At 37.9% G+C, this 20,994-nt stretch overlaps 5 protein-coding genes across 13 annotated transcripts; 4 read left to right on the top strand and 1 right to left on the bottom strand.

Annotated features, from left to right (window-relative positions):
• The first annotated feature begins 145 nt into the window (after positions 1-145).
• On the top strand, positions 146-12,913 carry LOC108065083 (uncharacterized). Of its 8 annotated transcripts, none has more exons than XM_070213060.1 (5): positions 146-420; positions 488-625; positions 12,027-12,156; positions 12,217-12,279; positions 12,344-12,913. In XM_070213060.1, the coding sequence occupies exons 2-5, from the start codon at positions 523-525 to the stop codon at positions 12,504-12,506; spliced, it is 459 nt and encodes a 152-aa protein (XP_070069161.1). In that variant the 5' UTR covers positions 146-420; positions 488-522; the 3' UTR covers positions 12,507-12,913. The 8 variants fall into 8 exon arrangements, with proteins under 8 accessions (XP_070069161.1, XP_017008442.2, XP_070069158.1 ...); XM_017152953.3 differs by having other exon boundaries at positions 152-420; positions 12,347-12,913; XM_070213057.1 differs by lacking the exons at positions 146-420; positions 488-625 and adding an exon at positions 8,215-8,380 and having other exon boundaries at positions 12,347-12,913.
• A 470-nt stretch (positions 12,914-13,383) lies between these two features.
• On the top strand, positions 13,384-14,501 carry LOC108065060 (antigen 5 like allergen Cul n 1). The gene is made up of 3 exons (XM_017152917.3): positions 13,384-13,601; positions 13,662-14,056; positions 14,111-14,501. The coding sequence occupies exons 1-3, from the start codon at positions 13,479-13,481 to the stop codon at positions 14,382-14,384; spliced, it is 792 nt and encodes a 263-aa protein (XP_017008406.2). The 5' UTR covers positions 13,384-13,478; the 3' UTR covers positions 14,385-14,501.
• antr (antares) lies at positions 14,437-15,506 on the top strand. The gene is made up of 3 exons (XM_017152916.3): positions 14,437-14,602; positions 14,652-15,043; positions 15,133-15,506. Exons 1-3 carry the CDS (start codon positions 14,471-14,473, stop codon positions 15,440-15,442), a joined length of 834 nt encoding a protein of 277 aa, XP_017008405.2. The 5' UTR covers positions 14,437-14,470; the 3' UTR covers positions 15,443-15,506.
• Positions 15,507-15,837: 331 nt separating this feature from the next.
• LOC108065067 (venom allergen-1) lies at positions 15,838-16,943 on the top strand. Of its 2 annotated transcripts, none has more exons than XM_070213519.1 (3): positions 15,838-16,006; positions 16,060-16,517; positions 16,567-16,943. In XM_070213519.1, exons 1-3 carry the CDS (start codon positions 15,866-15,868, stop codon positions 16,874-16,876), a joined length of 909 nt encoding a protein of 302 aa, XP_070069620.1. In that variant the 5' UTR covers positions 15,838-15,865; the 3' UTR covers positions 16,877-16,943. The 2 variants fall into 2 exon arrangements, with proteins under 2 accessions (XP_070069620.1, XP_017008413.2); XM_017152924.3 differs by having other exon boundaries at positions 15,839-16,006; positions 16,588-16,943.
• A 1,154-nt stretch (positions 16,944-18,097) lies between these two features.
• Or49b (Odorant receptor 49b) lies at positions 18,098-20,636 on the bottom strand. The gene is made up of 4 exons (XM_017153039.2): positions 20,204-20,636; positions 19,676-20,058; positions 19,414-19,623; positions 18,098-18,199 (listed from the first exon to the last, which is right to left on the bottom strand). Exons 1-4 carry the CDS (start codon positions 20,634-20,636, stop codon positions 18,098-18,100), a joined length of 1,128 nt encoding a protein of 375 aa, XP_017008528.2.
• Positions 20,637-20,994: the final 358 nt, after the last annotated feature.

Here is a 20,994-nt window from a genome sequence, read left to right on the forward strand (position 1 = left end):
ATACATTTCTTAATTGTATTAAACTTATTTTTTATTTTCTCGGCCATTTAATTGCAATCGATAGTTATACGAAGCTGTGTTTATTGAACTCTCTATCGATTGCTCACTAAACACATCTGACAGAACTAGTGCTGCAAAAGGCGCCCAGTTGACAACACTATACTTAGCTTGTTCATATCACGATATTTTATTATTTGCAGATTAAATCTTGATAAGATATAATAGCCAATTCCGATCAGGCTATAACAAAGGCCTTCCGATTGAGTAGTTAAATGATATTTTGCTGACTTCCACGTGTGCTTCGAGAAAGTTTTAGATTCTGGTAATTTAACACTGCATTTTTGTGCAATAACGGCAACAAGTGGAATTTTCGAGTTTAAATATTTAAAAGCCGCAATAAACCGTAACCTTAAGCCAAACGTGAGTATTTCATTAGGGCCCATTGACCTCGCAACGTATAATCATAAAATTTAAACTTTCTGCCCAGTGGACGAATTTGAATTGGACGATTTCGAAGGCGCAATGGATTTCTGGGGTATTTTTATGTTCTTCCTGCTCACTTTCCTAATCATGAGCTGCTGCGGATATTGCTGTACCAGCAGACGCCAGGGTGCCGTATTGTCCAGTAAGTAGAAAAGTACATGTATATATAAATAGAGCTATTTATCAAAAAACCCCCTTATGAGTCATGTCCTCCACAACAAAAGAAAACAAAAACAAAAAACGGGTGGAGTTCCATTTGCTTGAAAACCCAATTTCAGATTAATATTTGTGTGCGTGAGGTTATACGAAATCATATTGTTTCGTGATAACTCGAGATAAATATTAAAATACTACAAAAACGAGAGAGAGCATTTTTCTTGGCTCTTTTGAAGTTTTCGCTTCTCCACTGATTCGTAAACAAAATTAATTATGTTCGGCCATAAACGTAATTTACTTTATCAGCCTGTGCCCAAGTAATTATCTAATTAGGTTTATTTATATGCTTACCTTATCTTATTTAAACAAATGGGTTGTCTCTTTTTGGCCAGGATTTTCCCATATATTTTTGTACCCTTTTTCCACCATTAAATTTAGTTCACTCTGTGTACAGCTAGGTAAAAAAGTATCTTTTTCATTTCAATGCAATTTAATATTAATTTAAATGACTCATTAGCGCTTGGTCGATAACGTAATGATTTATTTTTATAGATAAGCAACTGACAATTGTATCCATGGCATAGCAGAAAATATACTTTCTGCAGTATTCTGCCGACTTTTGAACCGAGCGCCACGTTAAAAAGATTCTTTTGAAAATGGTTTACATTTATTTCGATGTGTGGTTCCCGATTATGATGGTGTTCTTTATAGTGGTTTTAATACTCATCCTTTTGCGGGTTCGTCGAGCCCGTCGACTTCGAATGGGCAACTCAACTGTGATCACCGCCGGTGAGGGCAAGTCATTAAATAGTAATCGCGGGATGATCGGAGGTCCTATCTCCGATTCTGGGAATCGCTCGAGACAGCTGGGCTATCGAAATCTAATCATAAGTGCTTCATGTCCAAGTCGCCATTTGCATCGAGCACCTTTGATTATCGCCTTAATTTACAAATCATTAGTGTTTTCCATCAAATCAATTCAGCCTCGTGTAGCCTTGTTAACATTTTCGGCAATCTGTATTTCCAACCGCTTGACGTCAAATATTGTTCGTTCTTCTTCCCTTTAGCGAAATGATATTAAATTATATTTAGTGGTGTTCAAATTAGGCGATAGGGTGTTGATTAGATGACCACAAATAGTTCGGACAAGGTTTACGGGAAAACCGCCCAAATCTACCCATTTTTCAATGCGTAAAAAAGGTTTTTTATGTCGAAAAACTGAGTTTTTCACTTGAGATAAAAGGTTATTATATAAGTAATGTATCCACAATTTATAATAATTTTTAAAACTAGGTATATAAGTTTTAAAGGAATCCAATAAGGTTTTAAAAAGACCAATAAAACTAGGTATATAAGTTTTAAAGGAATTTAAAAAGGTTTTAAAAAGACCATGATTGATTTATTGATTGTTATTTATAAAAGTATGCTTTGATTTAAATGACCTAAAATGTTAGGCCATTAATGGCCTAAAATGGGGTAATTTTTGGCCTAGATTTTAGGTAATACGCTGCCTTAAAATATGAGAAAACCCCTATTCAAAATTTTAGGCTTTCTTTGGCCTAAAAATTTGTACTGAAAAATGTTTTATATTATAAAGTAAATACAGAGAAATTTATAGCTAACTCGAGGTCAATGTCGGCTTAGTCTTCAAGAAGTCGTCATTATTCCAACACACAAAAACGAGCGAAGAGGCTTCACTGTTCAGCAGTGAAATCGCTGTTTTATTCAACGATCGAAGTGGGTTACCATGCAAGCCGCGCTATAACTGGTTGGGAATTATAGCGTCGCTAGATCGGTATCAGAGTTCCGTGAAAATTTATTTAGGTAAAATGCATTAATTTTAAGGCCCACGATGACCTAAACTATTAGGCTATACGGGACCTAAATAGTAGGGCAAATATACCAAAAGTTTAAATTTTTAGGCATTTAGAATGTTTTAGGCTGTGCCAGACCTAAAATGTTGTCCATCATTTTTCTGGGTGTTGCAAGAGAATTTTCTCATATTGTAAGGACAATAACTTCATTAAAAATAATTGCTTGAAGAAATGAATACAACAGTACTTGATAGGTGATGCAAGGTAAGCTATTATTTTACTGGGTTCAAGCACCCCCAGGATGTCTGTTTCTTTCAAGAACCTCATTTAATTGCGTTGTTCAGAAATAAGATACTTCTTGGCATATTGTCAATAATGAGTTTGTTGGTTCAGTACTTCAGACAGACTTTCATTTTCTCTGTTTCTGCAGAAAAGTTATATGTCGGTCTATTGACCGGTGTTTTTCCTTCTCGGTTTTATTGTTTACCATCCATGCTTGGTTCGATAAGCGTAATTAAATTATTTGATTAGCACTGACGTCAGCGGCGATCGGAGATTTGGGAATCGTAGAGGGTAATCGCATCGGTTGAGGATCCTCCCAAGAGTAATAAATTTCGAAATCGAAACCTAATTTCTCTATTTGATTGATGCGGACTATTGACGCAGGTTTCAAGCTGTAAATACAATGTCCACTTGAAAATTTTATGGCTTCCCCCCGAATCTATGCTAGCTTTTGGCACCGGTATCAGGACTATATGGCGTCTTTAAGGCGATTAAACGCGCAGAGCGTCACCACAGATACAGCGATGGGTGCTAATCTAATCGCACCGCTTTGAACTGCCTTCGGGCCTTATGGGAATCCGAAGACCGTCTGGACTCTTACAAAAGTCGGCGAGGAAGCTCATCCAGTTCGCAATAATCGTTCAACGTCTGCGCCATGAACACTGGAAACCCATCGCAATTTCGCATTACCGTGGCGTAGCTTCAATACCCATCGAACAATCCTCAAGACTGCCTGCCAATCGAATCTATTAGTTAGTAAATCTCTGAAAAAAAAAATAGTTTTAACTGCTATCGAAAAGATGCCGCACGTTCCGGGTGAGAAGGATCTGGAGACCTCCACAATTGTCTTGTGCTCCCTGTTCGCCGTGGTCCTCTGTGTACTTCTGGTGCTCATAATACGCTGGGCGATCGGCAAACGGAACCAACGGCTGGCGGACAAGGCCGTGATCGAAGCAAGTTAGTATCTGGTTCACTGGAAAAGTTATTCCAGTCCTCCGATTTGTTGCTGTCCTGTGCCATTCCGAGTTGGCAGACGTCTAAATATAGTGTTATGTATAAGTTCCTCTGTGTTGTTTGGTCCAAAATGTTGGAGAACAAACCTGTCTAATATTGTGAAAATGTCTAAATATGTACTTGTATTTCTTTTGATCCGTTGTGTATTTTATATGTATTAAACAATTTTACGTTTATTCTGTACAACAACTAGCATTTGAAACGTAATGCTTGAGATTTAGGGATTACTCAATATGGGTTTCCAAGTTGAAACTAATAAAGGATACAAGTTTGGAGTTAACTTAGAAGATACATAACATTGTTTATGTTAGTGAGATTTATGCAGATTACAAATACTTTGTTAGTTCCCCTTAACTGGGTCTTTTAATTGAAAACCCGTTTTTTTGGACCCTTTTTAAAAAAATTCTTATTTGAAAACGGAAAGAATAATTGAAAATTTCTTTATTTATTGTATTACAAAAGGTTCAAAGTAAATGAAAATTTTTTTTTTGCCTCGATGCGAGGCTTTTCTTTATTTGATCACAATTATTTTTTTTTTTTTGTTTTTTGTTTATAAAGTGTTGCTGTAAATTCTGTGCAATTACTTAAGATATATTAGAGAAATTGCTAAGAAATCGTATTAAAATAATACCCAATCGAAGTTCCATAAAAAAAATTGGCGCTTTCTGTTGCTCTTCGGATAAAGACAAACTTTTATAAATTCAAGTTGCTTATCGCTATGTTGTTTTTAAAAACTGTGACTCTCATATAAAGATTAAATAATTTAGAAAGCAATTTTCACTCATAATTATTATGAGTAATTTGAGTTTTGCGGTTCCAAAGTATGATAAATGTTTTCAGTTCCGTTTCTCGGTTCCTTACGGTCAAAAGTGTATTCAACATCTACAAAATGATAAATGTAACGCGTGTTTTGTCTATCATGGTAACGGCAAGTCTAGTCGCAATTTTCTTAATTTTCTGCTTTGTGTGGATAAAGTGTTTCTGCAAACGCATTAAAAGGGGTATGGATTACTTCCGCATATTTCTGAAACAAATTGTTACAAATATTTTGTGTGACACCCAATTTGATAAGAGTCTATCGCTTTTTTACTCATAAACTCGACTAAAAATTACGAAAATAACGAAAGTTGTTGACTGGATAAGTCAGTTTCTTTGGAAGTGTGTGATCCATCAGTTGACTTTTCTCTTCGGTGCAGTCAAACGTTCTTTTTAGATTTAAACAATAACAATGTCACATTTCTGGAGCTATAGAGGACCACTATCTCCAACCAGGATAATACTTTATTTAATTTTTATTTGTATTATTATTTGCGCATTAATCATAATGTTTTGCTGTAAACGCAGTACTAAAGGTATAAAATGATTGATAGTAGTTAATTCTAGAAGGGCGGGTTATATTTACGAAGACTGAGTCGTAAATTGAAAGCCCGATTTCTTTTTATTATACCTATTCATAACACAATTTTAAAGCTGTAAATTTATGTCCACTTGAGAAGTTTTATTGTCCCGATTATATGGTACGACTGACAAGACTGTATTTCGTTAGAGCTATTCCAATTGCATTGTTTTCTTTTGCAATGGATGTTACAGTTGCATTTGTAGTAATCTATCAAAAGTAGAAACGCTTAGATCCTGGATTCATTTGAAAAAAATGATTCATGCCATTCCGAAAACACATTCTTTGGATTCACTAAACTTGAGTTAACTTAGGAATATCACTTGTTTGATAGTAATAATTAAAAGCATAAACAAACGTTTAAGAAACTCATAAGTGATGTTTAAATCATACGAATTTTTAAAGAAGTCTATCGTTTGGTTACTCATTTCTTCTTAAACCCCATTTTAAATTTTAGTAAAAAGTCTGCGTTCATAGAAATAAAGTTCAGTTTAATTAGAATTACAGAGTCAACCAGTTGAATATTTTGGTTGCTGTGGTTGCAAGTTTGAACTTGCTAGATTTACAAAATGTCAAGTGCTTGGGACTCCTTTTTGTCGGTTGACGACCCTATGGTTTATGTAATCATCGCAGTTGGTATTATTTTCTGCGTCTTGCTCATAAAGTGTCTCTGTAACCGCGGTCTGAAAGGTATTATCAAACCCTCTATCATCAAAGCGAGATTCGATAACAATTGGGTATTAAAATGCGTGTCGCGCAAGAATTGTAGTTTTACTTATCTTGATTTTCTGCCTTACAAATTACTTCTAGTCGAATCAATTTTAACACATTTTAAAATTTTTTTCTTCTAATTGGTTAAATATTGGGTATTCTGCGATTTTTAAAAGGAATAGTTTTTTGCAGGGACCGTAAATAACAGTTATTTGTGATTTTTATTTTAAAAGGCCTACTGAGATTTGTACAGGTTTTAATCAACAATTTAACTGGTTTTTATGCACTTTATAGACATGAACAAATAACAGTTAATTTGCTTTCCAGATTTGTTGAAATGCATATACTTTGTGGACAAGAGTAAAAAGAACGTTATTTTTGACGTTTAAAATCAAATATCACAGTAGTCTTTGTAAAATAAAAATCACAAATAACTGTTATTTACGGTCCCTGGTTTTTTGCAATACAATGTTAAAATAAATTAACTGTGACTGATTAAGTATAACTTTCATTTCCTTCAGCATAAAGATTCTAAACTATTAGGCTTCATGTAGAATTATTTTGTTTACATTTTTTTAAAAAAGCTAATAACTGGCAGTACAAATGTGACACATATAATTAATTCAAACGGACTCAGTTATTTGTTCAATTAATTAAATTATTTTAAAGAAAATCAATTCAGCTTAATAGCTCAAAACCTTAATGGAAGGATAATATCTTTTTTATAAGTAGCCAATGCTTATACATATGTTATAATTTTTGAGTGGCATGTATTTAAATACCCAATCGCTTTGATGTTAATTTATCCACGGCGGATTAAATTAATTCCTAATCTCTTTCTAGACCAAATTCGGATGGCCAGTACATTGTTGGGTGTACGTGTTTTGTAAACCCGCAGAAAAGTACACAACATTATTAACGGTTGGATTTTTGTATTAAAATCATTATTCCTTACGTCGAATATTTTAAAAATGTAAAAGATTAAAAATACATGTTTTCCTTAACTTTAAGATAAGCGATTGTCTTTTTTGCTGCCAAATATCATTAAATAGTAACTAAATAGAAATTTGTTTTAAAATGATCATTTACCCTGTTGTTTTTAACGAGGTCCGGTAAATTTGATCTCCCATCTTTTAGTTCTAAATTTTATTATAATGTCATTTGTATTGGAAACCCCAAAAGCAGACTGTAGAAATGTAGGAATCGATTTTTTTATAATCGGCCAGTTAGATAAAGACAGTCAGCCAAAATGTTTACTGTGAAAAATAGGAATGTTTTGTTTTTTGCTTTATGCGAAACATTTTTTGCAGACAGTTTTGGGCCTGCAGTCAGTTTAAAAAAGTTACAACGCCCCTTAACCCTTATTAATTTTAAATCATTCTAATAATGCTCGTCAATACCACAGTGCAACATGAAAAATGTAACCGCAATTCTGATTTCATGGGCGGAAAGAACTCATCGAAATAAGCTAAAACCCATTTCGGTTTTTCTGGCTTAGCTCGCGTTTACCTTTTATAGCGAGTTAAAGTTTTACATACAAAATTTATTTGTAACGGCCATATCTTGTGAACCGATTAAAATTTCACTATCAAGTCTTCAGTGATTATGTAGCTATGAACCAAAGGAACTAAATTGACAAATGACTCTTGCGCACTTAGCACCTAGTGCACCTAGCGCGTTAAAAAACAAATTTGCCTAATTTTTTGATTTTTAACGCGCTACGTGTACGTCTTCACAAGAGTCATTTGTCAATTAAGTTCCTTGGGTTCATAGCTACATAATCACTGAAGATTTGATAGTGAAGTTTTAATCGGTTCACAAGATATGGCCGTTACAAATAAATTTTGTATGTAAAACTTTAACTCGCTATAATAGGTAAACGCGAGCTAAGCCAGAGAAACCCAAATGGGTTTTAGCTTATTTCGATGAGTTCTTTCCGCCCATGAAATCAGAATTGCGGTTACATTTTATAACCCTAAAAATGTTGCACAGTATACTTGTTATTATTAAATAAAAATTAAAACGACAGCTCCTTAAAATTCTAAATTTATACCTAATTTAATTTACTTAAAGTGGACTGCTGTCTTTTTATATTACAAATTTTAATTTAGTTGTCACAACACATTGGTTTTTATTGAACATTTTTGTAACTTACGTTACATTAGATTACAATTTGTGTGTGGGAAGCTTTTTGATATCGTAGTGGCCGTGAATGTTTTCAGTAACTGGGGAATAAATCAGTTTCCCGATCCATTCACAACTAAAAGCTTGGGTTTTTACTTGAAGAGCGACTTGAATCAAACTTAAGCGCAAGTATTTTTACGATCGAACAGTTCAGTTCTTCGATTCGTTGCAGTCAAACGTGTTTGCCTTATCTACACAATGTCGTATCCCCACGATAATAATGAATCGTTACACAAAGAGTTTCCAGTACGCTTCTACCGAAATATCATAGTTGTATTCGCTCTCGCGTGGATTCTCTTCTGGTGTTGTTGGAAATATTGCTGTAACTGTTGTAAGAAAGGTATGAAGTACTCAAGGGACTCTTTAATCTAATCTGTTGATGGGGAAAAGTTTCTCATTTTTGCAACTGGAACAACTGGATCTCTTAGTTAGTTGTTGACGCTTGCAGTGTAAACATGAATTTTCTTTATGTGAACGTGCCAGAATCAAGTTCTAATGAATTAGACATCGGTCTGATCATAGTGTTTGTTGTTTTTATCATTCTGCTTTGTGTTAGGACTCTTTGTATATGTCAAAAATTAAAGAAAGGACACAAAATAAGGGATATAAGTGGTTAGTACATTTTTAATTTAAAGACATCAAGAAATTATATATTATATGTCATAATTATTGAACTTCCTTGGAAAATTGGAAATACTCAATTGAAACAATTGTATTACCATCTATCTTCTTTAGCTTAGTTTCTGTAGATATTCTTGTGAATCTTGAAAATGTAAAGGGTTATTGTTAGCCAGTTTTATTATTGGTTAGTCATGCATTTCTGTGACTATTTTAAGAAAATTATCTTTAATACATCTGAGACTATTATAAAAAAATAATCTCTAAAAAAACTCTGATTCTGACAACCGGAAAAAGCTTAATCTCATGAGAAATACAACCTCATTCATTATCTTTTCCTATTTCGAAAAGCTTCCTGAGACATCCATAAGAATATCTTCATTCATAATTCCTCATTCAGTCGAGTAGAATATTTGAACGAAGTGATGTTCATCATTAAGATAGTTCCTGCCATTCTACTTGTTATTTTTCCAATAGTTTTATTAATTAGTGTCGCCTTATGTTTTCGATGTTGCTATAATAAACAGAAGAAGATTCAGAAGAAACCCTGTAAGTTAGTCAATGTTAACCCTTAAAATCTATTAAATAGCAGGAAAAATTGTATTTAGTCATATTAATCTGGGACTATCCACAAGTAAATCCGAGTTGAGTCACAGATTACATATTTGCGTAATTGCCACAGGTAATTCTGGTCGGGAAAAGCTTGCCCACAAGATAACGATAACTGCATCTAATATTCTTAGGAACTTGTTTTTTTTTATTAAGCTCCAGATGACGTCATGCAAAGCTTCTGTATTCGATTTCAAAACTCGATCTTGTAAATTGATAATTATACGATTATGGGTATTGCCCACTATATAATGTGAGTGCTTCCTATCTGCAAAGCAGATTTAATTTATGGGTGAAATTTTCAAGTCATTGCCCAAAAGAAGTATAAGATTGTATGTGACGACGTGCTTTAAGTTATCAACCAGACCTGAAGTCTTGTATATGGGCCTTTAAGTAGTCATAATCTCAAGAGTTGTAAAATAAAACGTGCAGTAACAGAAATTGATTTATTTTCCCTTTTAAAATCCTATAATTATAATTACCCGATATTAGAATTGGAAAATTTTCTTAAAACCACTTAGACCTTACTTCTTATCCAAAGTCTTGAGTTGTAAAGCTTTAAGTGGTAGAGAACCCCTATGGTGAAATAGTCCAGTTATCTTGATATAATTAGATTTAGGACTTGTTGTGAAGTGGGTAATGACTGGTGGTTTTTATTATGTTTGTGCAATATATACTGATAAAACTGACTGTGATTCTCTGCTATTTCGATCACATTTACTAATGTGTGTCAAAATGGCATGTTTACTCCTAAATGCATATCAATAATTAGATATTAGTGGATAATGGTCTCATAAAAGGTTTATGTGTTGACGTAGATCCCGAATTGCTGGGTCATTCAGAAAATGATTATGGAACCCATTTAGTTAGGTCCCAGGCTTTCGTCATGAACGCCACCATTTTGGATGTGTTTGAGGATAGTTCCCAGCGACTTCATTTTATCTGGACATTTCTGGCATTCGAAGCGAAGATCCTAACAGTTCTGGTTGCCTTGGTTGTGATATATGCATTAATTATTGCCCGAGACTTGCAAGATTTTGTTTTTCTAAACCATTAGACAAAGATAATTGCGCTATGAATAACGAATCCTATGTCAGTCACCTAATGGAAACCCAGCAAAGTTATGTAGGCTACATAGCCGCTGTTCGCATAACCTTCAAAGTATTCATCTTGATGTTGGTCGGTTTGGTTGCACTATATTGGAAGCGTCGTCAGGCTATCGGCGGTTTAAGTAAGTTATGATAATGGTCGAAAGTGCTGTTATCGCTGATAAGTGCTATCTTTATGAGTGCGATTGCCCTTTTCTTTGGGCATTACGAGCACTTTTTCGATTGCCGATCCGGCGGCTTTAGTTCTTCGCTCTTGTTTAGTCTTTGTGCGCCGCTTATTCAGTCAGTATCAAAATCATGGATGATTCGGGCATCTACTGGATACTTTTCTTCACCCTCTCCGTGTTCTTCATGACATCCGCGGCGGTATTTTTGACCCGTGGACGAACGCAAAGAGCGGCACTTACGAAGGGTGCAGGTGTGTTTTTTCGGGGATCTCCCTTTTGCGGCGATAACGCTGCCAATGGGTTTCCAATAGCCTGTCACTTACAAATAGCCAAAATATCACAATCAGTTGAAATCGTGAATTCACTGGTGTAGCACCTGTTAGCTTCGAATAAAATAATATTCGCGATGGAGCCGTATATTATCCCCATCATTGCAGTCTCAGTCTTCTTAGTTATTTCCTCACTAATGTGCTTGTGTTTCTGTTGCATAGTCAAGAAGTTCCGATCCATGGGTAAATCAATAACTAAGGAAAAGTGTTTGGCTTTATGTAACTTTGAAGCTATTGTGTATTGCCAATATAAGTGATAAACAAACCAGAATGAGAGTTCGTAAAAACATGTGTGTTATTTGCCCATGTCACCCACCCGCTTATCGTATTGGCCATATAATCGGCCATTGATTAGACATGGGCCGAATGAGTGGGTCCGTCAGATGAGAGCTTTGCAGTCTGTTTCGTGTTCGTCTGGAAGGCGATTGTGTTTTTTCAAGTTAAAGAAAATCATCGAAAATGTGGGAGTTCTGGGTCGGATTATCTATAGCTTTCACCATTTTTTTCATTACTTCAATTGTGGTTTGCATAAGACGCAAGCAGAAGGCAGCGCGAAATGTTGGCTACACAATCAGCGAGGGTGCTGGTAATTACATAGACTGAACAATGAAAAAATTGGCAAAACGACCACACTTCCAAAAAAAAACCAAGTTTATTTGTCTTAAGAGTTTTTTTATTGTTTTTATTCGAATGATTACATTTTTATGTCTAAATAAAAAATAGTTTTGTTATTAACTGTTGTTATAAATATAGCTTTCGATCATGTTGATAAGATAACAATTATTGTATAGGACAAATACGAAAAGTTCACTAAAAAACAAACCAATTGCACAACAAATTAAAATAAAAGAGCTTTGTTACATTTTATTTTAACAATGAAATTAATTAGCACCTTTTTAATTGAGCAAGAAAAGATATTAAATTGTTCCAAAGTTGAAAATAACAATTTTATTTTAAGTTTATATGAAAATGTTTAAATTTGAAATTTGTTTTAGTGTTGAAGCGTACTGAATGGGGTTTTTTCTTTCATATTGAGTTTAATCAAAAATGGAAGCTTATCGGATCTGCGATTCGAGTGGTCTGCGATGAGTCAGAATTATTGGCCCAGCTCTTTTCCGTTTCTAATTTTCCTTTTCTGCTTTAACTCTTTGCAGCGCCCGTGGTGGTGACCTCCGCCACGCACACGGCTCCCGGAGGATATCCGGTCACACAGCTGCCTCCGCCGGGCTATCCGGCGGGCAATGCCTACGTAGCTCCCGTCTCGTATCCCGCCCAGACCACCGGGTAAGTACGGATTTAAAATGGGCCCGGAAACTATTCCAACCTCTCCCGTTCTCCCCACAGCAATGTGACCGTGCAGATGCCCATGCCGATGACCCACCAGCAAATGCCGATGCCGATGCCCGGGTAAGTGCAACCGAAAGCTCCTGCAAAATGCAAATGCAAATAATAATTAATATCCTCCGCACAGCAGCATGCAGACGCATGGCGTGGCCTATCCTCCGTATCCTGGCGCCGGGGCTGCCAGTATGAATCCCCCGCCGTACGACATGGCCATGGCTAATCCGGGACCCAGTGTCATGCCCTCCGGCTATGAGAAGCAGGCTCCGTACAATCCCAACTTTGGCCAGTGATTGCCCATGGCGAACTGAACGCGAAACTTATTCTGAGGAGCTCCTTTCCCGCCTCGACATAGCTTTTATACTCTCTGCCGAACATATTCGTTTCTATTCCCCCTTCTATGTATTATTACCCAAATGAATTCCAAATTAGTCAGCGATACATTTCTAAGCGGCCGGGAGCAGAAAACCAAAGCAAAACGATCGCACAACGCGCCATTTGTGTACGGCTTGTGATGTATGTATGTGAAATGAACATATAACTTAAGTGCAACCTAATTTTAATTTATACACCTACGTTAAGGAACCCCACAAAGAAAACAAAACTGAACTACATGAAGTGTTGATTGTAATAAACTAGCAAAGTGCACATCAAATACAAGCATGTTTGTTTCGATGTGCACTTCCACAAAAACCAGAAATGCAAACATGTTTTCAATTATTCCATGCCATCGAGTGTTGCTGCCAATGAAAGTGCAGTGGTTAAATGTGTTTCTAAAGATTACTAGTGGGTTTAAATTGGCATTGTTGCAAGCGAGGGTTTTTATGTATCATTTTTGATTTGTGTACATATGTTGGATTATGTATTTTTTACAAGCTCGGTTCACCTTTAGCCGGATCGATTGTTTGCCCAGCCTTTTAAATGCTGTTTTTGATTGTTCATTTGAAGGGTGAATTTATTACAAACATTACGGGCATTCGGAAGTTAGTAGTATTAGGACTTTCTGGATGTTGAATAGATATATACATAATACATATAACATTACAGGAATTCGGAAGTTAGTAGTATTAGGATTTTCTGGATGTTGAATACATATATATTATACCACTTAGTTCTTAGCTTAAAGTGGATAGAGCTTGTGTGGGAAATAAAACAGCGCAGTTGTCATGCTTTTTTTAAGCAGTTAAAATCGATTTTCCACCGTTCAGGTGGATAGATTTTCGAAAAACTTGTTTTTTTATTTTCTCTACACCAACCGCCACCAGATGTTGCACTTTATACCACCCTTTTTGCTAGTTCTTATCACCCAACCGGCGATATCCACGGATTACTGCGACAAGGATCTGTGCCAACCGGAAATAACGCATATCGGTTGTCACAATTACGGGGTGAGTGGGTGGATATCATATCAAACTACTTTGATAGTAATTTTATAGACTTTTTTTTAGGACTTTGACGAGACCTGTGGCAATGGAGCGATCATGTTGAAGTTCCCCATGCACCTGCGTGCCCATCTATTGGCCGTTCTTAATGATTTCCGTAATACACTGGCTCTGGGTCAGTACCCGGGCTTTCGTCCCGCTGCTCGAATGGCCACTCTCCGGTGGCACGAGGAACTGGCCGGATTGGCCAAGTTCGCCTTGCGACGTTGTGAGAATATGGACGAGTACTGCAGCAACACGGATGAGTTTAGATACGTGTCCTATATCTACGGTAGTACCAAGTGGCTGCACCAGGAGAAGACCCCCAAATCGGTTATGGAATTTGTGTTGCAGTTCTGGATGGATGACATAAAGTCCTGCACAATGGCGCACATTAACACGGAGAAAGCTCCCAAGGATAGGTGAGCAGGATCCGAGTTCCAAGTGGCAGATGGTTATCGGAACTTTGATTGCAGGCACTGTCGTGGCTACTTCACCCAACTGGTCCAGGATCTGGCCGCCCACATCGGTTGTGCCATGATGATGCGAAGGAGTATGGCAAGCGGACTCTATCAGTACGGCGTCCTTTGCCAGTTCTCCCGCGGGAAGATCGCCAATGAGCTGGTCTACCGCGAAAGCTCGAATCCGGGAAGTCGCTGCTATGCGGGAACCCACTCCGTTTATCAAGGGCTCTGTTCGCCCGATGAGCATGTCAATCCCAATGCCCTGCAATTAGGCGAGCTTAATTGAATTGGTCATGCGGAGTGTAATAAACTTAGGTTTTAAGCTAGATTTACTCGTAAATTAAAGTGTTACTGCCACGCTGACTGGTCGACATGCAGTTGTGGTATCTGTGCCTGTTTTTAATAGCGCCCGTTGCTTCCCTAAAAGGTACTCAGAATAGTACCCTCTGTAGGCCCGATCTCTGCGCGGAAAATGAGGTCCATGTGGGCTGCATTCCACCCAAGGTAGGAGGGGAAAATCTTTAAAGGGAGACTTTAAAACGTCTTTTCATAGTCACCAGCCAAATCGTGCGGCCAGAACAACCTCTTCTTGCGTGTGAACGGAGCCTTGAAGTTGGGAATTCTTCACAGGATCAACATGTTGCGTAACTTTATCGCCAGTGGAGCGGGCAACCTTTCGGTGGCCGCTCGCATGCCGACGATGGCCTGGGATTACCACCTGCAGCGGTTGGCCGATCGCCAGGTGCGTCAGTGCAACGAGGTGGGAAAGTTCTGTGCCAACACGGCGGACTATCACTATGTGACAACCACCACAATTCGAGGCACAATGGGACGGAGGAGCAGCTTGGAACATCAGATCTTGGATAGAATGCTGCCGGAGATGTTCTTGGATGTGTTGGGCTGTAAAATGGACGAAAACAAGAGAATTTTGCCCATCAGAGAAGGGTGAGTAATGAAAACGAAACAGAGAAAAATCTTTGAAGAAATGAGGTTTCTTGAATATTGTTTTTAATGATAAATTCCATTCCTTTCAGCACCTGCGTGGGCCACTATATACCCCTGATCCAGGACCATGGCGACATGATGGGCTGTGGCCTGCGCTTGAAGACCAGGACAAAGAAAAAGTCGAATGTGATCCTGGTCTGCCACTTTTCGCGGGCCAGTGTGAACCATCTTCCGCCCTACGAGGAGGGTAAGCTTCCGGGAGAGAAATGCTTCACGGGTTCGAGCCAACTGTTTAAGTATCTGTGTCACGAGGATGAGGAGGTGGATGCCAACAGCCTGAAGGTGGACACCAAGATGCCGCTCACCTCCATAATGCAAAATGTCACAAGTCACACTTGATCTATGAATGAATTTTGTATATGCAGAAGCTACTTATATAGGTCAATAAAATAAAATAAAGATACGCTTCTCTGTCCGTTTATCATATCGAACACTATCCTCTTGTACCTATTATATTAAACGAATAGTTCAGTATTCTTTTATCGGATTAATATAATCTATTATAATCTTATCTTGCTATCTGGACGGAAATTCTACATAATATTTTATGTAAAATATCATTATTCCATTTGATACGAATTATTTTTCTGTGTAGGAAAGTGTGTCGAATTGTGGGCCCAACCAATCGCTAAATTGAGTGGGGGGTCAGCAAATGGGTGCGGTTGATAGCTTCGCTTGGCCGCAAATCGATTTGGCGGCTTCGAACTCTATAAGAGGCAGCCTCGGGTGGCCGGAGCTGGCTAAACTGGCTGCCTCGTCGAGATGTTGGACACCGTGTGGCCGCCGCTGTTGCAGCTGCTAATGCTGCTGATGCTCCTGGGCCAGCAGCTTCACGCCTTCGACTACTGCGATCCGACCTTGTGTCCCGGACCCGAGAAGCATATAGCCTGCAACAATTTCGGGGTAAGATCTAGGATCTGAATGGACCGCTCATGGCTGATCTGTGATCCTTTCAGGAGCTGGGCGACACCTGCGGTCCGGATGCCCATGTGGTGCGGATCACGACGGCCCGTCGCACCATGATCCTCAACGAGCTGAACGAGTACCGCGATCGGATTGCCAGGGGCGACCTGATGGGCTTCAGTCCGGCCACCCGAATGGCCACTTTGCAGTGGGATCAGGAGCTGGCCAGTTTCGCCGAGCTCAATGTGAAGCGGTGTGCCCTGGTCAACGACCATTGCCGGAATAGCGAGCAGTTCCGGAACGTGGCCCAGGTGGTGGCCGAGGGCGGTTGGCAGGGAGATCCCCTGCCCCCCAGCTATCCCCAAAATGGTGGCCGGAGTCCGGAACCCCCAATCCCCGTGGAGTACCACACCGAGGACGAGGTGATCAAGGCCACGCTGGAGCAGATGTTCGCCGAGTACAAGGAGTGCAGCATGCGGGACATCATAGCCTTTAGTCCGCCCAGCAACAGGTAGGTTCTATCCATTCCTCCCCCCTTTGAGTACCGCTCACCTGACCAGAATCCTTCGCTTGCGCGTCAGCAAGTGCATAGCCTACTTCACCCAGCTCGTCCGGGACAGCACAACCCATGTGGGCTGCGGCATCCTCCGGCAGACCAGGAACACCACCAACGAGGCCGGCCAGTGGCTGCCCAGCGTCCACCAGTACATGACCTGCAACTTTGTCCGGGCGGACGATGTGAACGCCCCCGTCTACCAGAGCGGCGATCGCCCGGCCACCGAGTGCCGCAGCGGACGCAATCCGGTCTTCATCAACCTGTGCTCCGTCAACGAGATCTACGACTCCTCCAACCTGCCGGGGCTCTTCTGAGCCGGCAAATCCTGCAATTCCAAAGTCAATTACTACTACTAATTTTAATAAAACGGAAAGGATTCAAGTTAAGCGGTTGTTATCAATGGTGGGCGGTGACTTTTTAAAAAATGTATTTGTGGTTTATCTTTCGCGGAAAATAAATATTTATACGTTGTCCAATTATTTATGTTAAACAATTTGCAAAAAAAAATATTGTAAAGCTAATAAAAATTATTAAAATGAAATTATTACTTTTTTTAGTTTGGCAAATTTTCTTAAACAAATTTTTAAATGAAAAATGTGGAATAAAATGCATTACTAAAATTAAGTAAATTACAAAAAAAATTATGTTGAAAGGCTTAATTTCGGATAAAAAAGATTGACACAATTAAACTGTTTAAAAAATATGATAATTCAGGCTAGCTTTTAGCTTTGGTAGACAAATAATATTATTCATATTGTGGCTGACCAACAAAACAAAAAACACTTGCCAATTAGAATACCCCTTAAAAAAGCTATCATTGTCCTTCTACATTTTTTCAAAGTAGCTCCACTTGGCGGCGAAATATGGGTATTATTCTATTAGTGCTTCCGTTTCTCATGTCCTGCGTCTTCCTATTCAAACTATTTTCCCGACAACAGAGACTCAAAGTTAAGCCACTAGAATCGCACTTTAATTCCATCACCATTATTATAATGAACCCGATTCGCTCGACGCCACTCACCTGCAACGTGGCAGTCGAATTGAAATGTGCTTTCCCCGCTCCTTTTTGGCACCTGCCCGCCGGGCTTGCATCCTGCATCCTGCAGAATCGCTGTTTTCGCACCTAGGCGACTGCCAGTCAAAGTCAGCGGACGCAAAAAAGTTCGTTGACAACTTCAGCAAACAAATTTTTTTATCGCGCACTTGCCACACCGCTTCGTTTTATTTTTTTCTATTTGATTTCAGTTTTCTTTTTTTTTTTTAATTTTCTCTCTTGTAGCGGAAGTGAAAAAATGGCAAACGCAGCGTGAAATACACAGCCACCGCAAATGGTACGTCGAAAAAACGAAACAAACTCATATATTTCTAGCTAAAAACGAAAACTTGTTTTCCTTTTATTTTTATTTAATGATTTATTCAATTGTGAAATGTGCTCGATTGTGTTCAGAGTTAACAGTGAAAGAGAACCGTGCGAGTTTCCGCATATGTCGCGATTAAGCTATTTAATAAAATATTTCAATATGATCCTTGTTCGCTCATCCATACACTCGCTTGAGGACCGTAAAAAACGTATAGGTGGTGTTGAGTAGATTCTGAAAAAGCTCCAAGGTAATGGGACGGATATTGCCCAGAAGAATCTGGAAATTAAATTATTAATCGAGTTAATCGGTTAACACATTTTTAGAACACCAAATATTTTTAAAAGAAATGATTTAGAAATTTGTATGTTTAAATAAGTGTATACTTTTTATCTTGGCCAATTGAAATGTTAATATAAGCGAATCACTTTAGCTTTATAAGGATATGGCTTATTCCACGTGAAACGTGACAGGCCAATTTGGGTCAAATCTCAGAATCAATCGAAACTTTTTTTTTCGATAGAGGATTGAAATATAAGGATCGGTTTTTATTTTTTTTTTTTTAACTCTTACCGTTTATTTTAAAAAAATAATTTTCTAATTAAGCTCCGATTTTTCAGTTATGCATCACTTGAGACTCGTTTGAGTTATTTCAATATTTGGTATGCAACTTTGAGGGATATGTTCATGTCTTTCAGAAAAATAATTTTAAAAATTTTTAATTTTAAAATTAAGTATTTTTTAAGAGAATTTAAATTTAAAAAAATTCTGTACGCCGGAATACACGCGGTTTCCGAATAAAAAAATTATCCTCATATTGCTTCATCAATTCTTCACGAAGTGGTAAAATAAAATTTTTGTATTTGCAAGACCTACTAGTAAAGACAACGATTTTAGTTTAGCAACTTTGCATCATGCAACAACAGCGCAACGTGTAAGAAAGGGAAAGCACTATTGCTGCTCTCCCGTGTTCGTATTGCTGTTCTCTTCTTACACGTTGCGCTGTTGTTGCTCGATGCAAAGTTGCCAAACTAAAATCGTTGTCTTTACTAGTAGGTCTTGCAAATACAAAAATTTTATTTTACCACTTCGTGAAGAATTGATGAAGCAATATGAGGATAATTTTTTTATTCGGAAACCGCGTGTATTCCGGCGTACAGAATTTTTTAAAATTTAAATTCTTATAAAAATTAATTAATATTAAAATTAAAAATTTTTAAAATTATTTTTCTGAAAGACATGAACATGTCTCACAAAGTTGCATACCAAATATTGAAATAACTCAAACGAGTCTCAAGTGATGCATAACTGAAAAATCGCAGCTTAATTAGAAAATTATTTTTTAAAAATAAACGGTAAGTGTTAAAAAAAAAAAATAAAAACCGATCCTTATATTTCAATCCTCTATCGAAAAAAAAAGTTTCGATTGATTCTGAGATTTGACCCAAATTGGCCTGTCACGTTTCACGTGGAATGAGCCATATGCGACTTACTGCAGCTGGTCGCTGGGCCCTCATCATCATAAAGAGGATGTTCTTGCGCAGGGCAACATCGAAGGTGTACCACTCCGTTGCATAGGCTGCGGTCGCCACCTCCAGATTCTGTTCCTTCAGCTCATTTGCATACCAGTAGATGGCCAGTATTTGGGCCAGAATCATGTTTATGTACATGCAAACAATTATCAACTGACTTGTGCCGCTGACCTATAGAGATTGGAAGTACATAATGCAACCTCTATTGATATATACTACTTACAATGAGCATCATAAAGAGAAGGGCACACAATAGGGCCGAAAAAGCCATAAGTTCGAAGAGGAACATCATTGTGGTCAGCTCATTGATACGATCTATGTACTCGATGATGCTCTGCTGATATTGAATGCAGCCTATTATCTCCTCCTTCAATTGTCTGGCATCGCGGTCTCCGTACGGATGCACTATGGCCACCTGGTGAAGGCGATGCTGCAGAGCCTTGCACCGCACAATTCCGAACATAATCAGACCCACAATCAAACTTGTATATGGTATGTACATGCAGCAGCCCATCGGCGTGATGAGCATCTGAAAGACGTACCACATCTCGTAGTACGGAGACTCATACTCATTAAGGCCTGGAATCCTGCTACCAAAGGGAAGGACTGTGGACAAAATACGCATATAATAAATAAGATTAATATTTTTAAAGAAATATTTAAGATTGATAAAAAATTTAAAAAAAATACAGAATGGTTTAAAAAACTAGAAGTGTTACTTAAACCTTATACAAATTAACAACTGCCTTACCTCTTTCGTTAGACGATAAGGGATAAAGGCCAAACCCCATGGATGTAAGCATGCCAAAGAACAAATTGCCCCTGGCCATCAAGTGACCAATCCGGTTTAGATTGACCAAAATTTTCGATATGTACGGATCGTTCTGGTTCAAAAGATCATAGTAAGCGGTGGTAAAGTTCTGGATTAAGGCCACATATTTGTCGTGATCTGCTAGCAAGAGATATGCGCGCAGCAGCGTATTGATCCAAAGGACGAGCATGTAGGAGTTTCGAATTATCCCTGTTAACCCTTCATTAGTACTTATCATGTAGACCACTTGGGTGAAGATGTGGAATGAGGCCAGACCGATGCATACGTATCGCCGTATATTTTTGTCATACAGAAGGGCCCAGAAGCGAAGTATCTTGATGTTCATGTAGATCAACTGAATATCCTCGAACATGGCTTATAACTTGGGCAAGGTTTCTTAGTTAACTCTGAGCTGTCTTTCTTGTCTGAGCCTTTTATAGAATTTTTATGGCCAAAAGGTATTGGTTTTTTATACTCTCGAAGGTGTATATTAGTTCATTTAAGTGATTGGAAACATAATTTTCCCAAGTAAATTGTTTATTTGCTTAAATATTTATTTTTCAACTTTTGGTTTGGATAACCATAATATTTTTTATGATATCATATTAAACTAAATTGATTTAGTTAGTATGCTTCTAAAACTAAGACTGTAAAACATCAAAGACACGCCTTATTATTTGGAACTTATATATTTTTTGAAGATATGTATTACTTTTAAGAGTATCAAAGTA

The sequence above is a fragment of the Drosophila takahashii genome, chromosome 2R (genome assembly GCF_030179915.1).
Source record: "Drosophila takahashii strain IR98-3 E-12201 chromosome 2R, DtakHiC1v2, whole genome shotgun sequence".
NCBI classification, from domain to species: Eukaryota; Metazoa; Arthropoda; class Insecta; order Diptera; family Drosophilidae; genus Drosophila; species Drosophila takahashii.

Excerpts from the sequence above, each read along its gene's own strand:
- LOC108065083 (XM_070213057.1), top strand. The coding sequence starts at position 8,239 with ATGTCGTATCCCCACGATAATAATGAATCGTTACACAAAGAGTTTCCA. Across the intron at positions 8,381-12,026 it reads CTGTAACTGTTGTAAGAAAG|CGCCCGTGGTGGTGACCTCC; the intron begins GTATGAAGTACT and ends AACTCTTTGCAG. Across the intron at positions 12,157-12,216 it reads TATCCCGCCCAGACCACCGG|CAATGTGACCGTGCAGATGC; the intron begins GTAAGTACGGAT and ends TTCTCCCCACAG.
- LOC108065060 (XM_017152917.3), top strand. The coding sequence starts at position 13,479 with ATGTTGCACTTTATACCACCCTTTTTGCTAGTTCTTATCACCCAACCG. Across the intron at positions 13,602-13,661 it reads TCGGTTGTCACAATTACGGG|GACTTTGACGAGACCTGTGG; the intron begins GTGAGTGGGTGG and ends ACTTTTTTTTAG. Across the intron at positions 14,057-14,110 it reads GAGAAAGCTCCCAAGGATAG|GCACTGTCGTGGCTACTTCA; the intron begins GTGAGCAGGATC and ends CTTTGATTGCAG.
- antr (XM_017152916.3), top strand. The coding sequence starts at position 14,471 with ATGCAGTTGTGGTATCTGTGCCTGTTTTTAATAGCGCCCGTTGCTTCC. Across the intron at positions 14,603-14,651 it reads TGGGCTGCATTCCACCCAAG|TCACCAGCCAAATCGTGCGG; the intron begins GTAGGAGGGGAA and ends GTCTTTTCATAG. Across the intron at positions 15,044-15,132 it reads ATTTTGCCCATCAGAGAAGG|CACCTGCGTGGGCCACTATA; the intron begins GTGAGTAATGAA and ends CATTCCTTTCAG.
- LOC108065067 (XM_070213519.1), top strand. The coding sequence starts at position 15,866 with ATGTTGGACACCGTGTGGCCGCCGCTGTTGCAGCTGCTAATGCTGCTG. Across the intron at positions 16,007-16,059 it reads TAGCCTGCAACAATTTCGGG|GAGCTGGGCGACACCTGCGG; the intron begins GTAAGATCTAGG and ends TGATCCTTTCAG. Across the intron at positions 16,518-16,566 it reads TTTAGTCCGCCCAGCAACAG|AATCCTTCGCTTGCGCGTCA; the intron begins GTAGGTTCTATC and ends TCACCTGACCAG.
- Or49b (XM_017153039.2), bottom strand. The coding sequence starts at position 20,636 with ATGTTCGAGGATATTCAGTTGATCTACATGAACATCAAGATACTTCGC. Across the intron at positions 20,059-20,203 it reads CTTATCGTCTAACGAAAGAG|TCCTTCCCTTTGGTAGCAGG; the intron begins GTAAGGCAGTTG and ends TTTTGTCCACAG. Across the intron at positions 19,624-19,675 it reads TTCTCTTTATGATGCTCATT|GTCAGCGGCACAAGTCAGTT; the intron begins GTAAGTAGTATA and ends CAATCTCTATAG.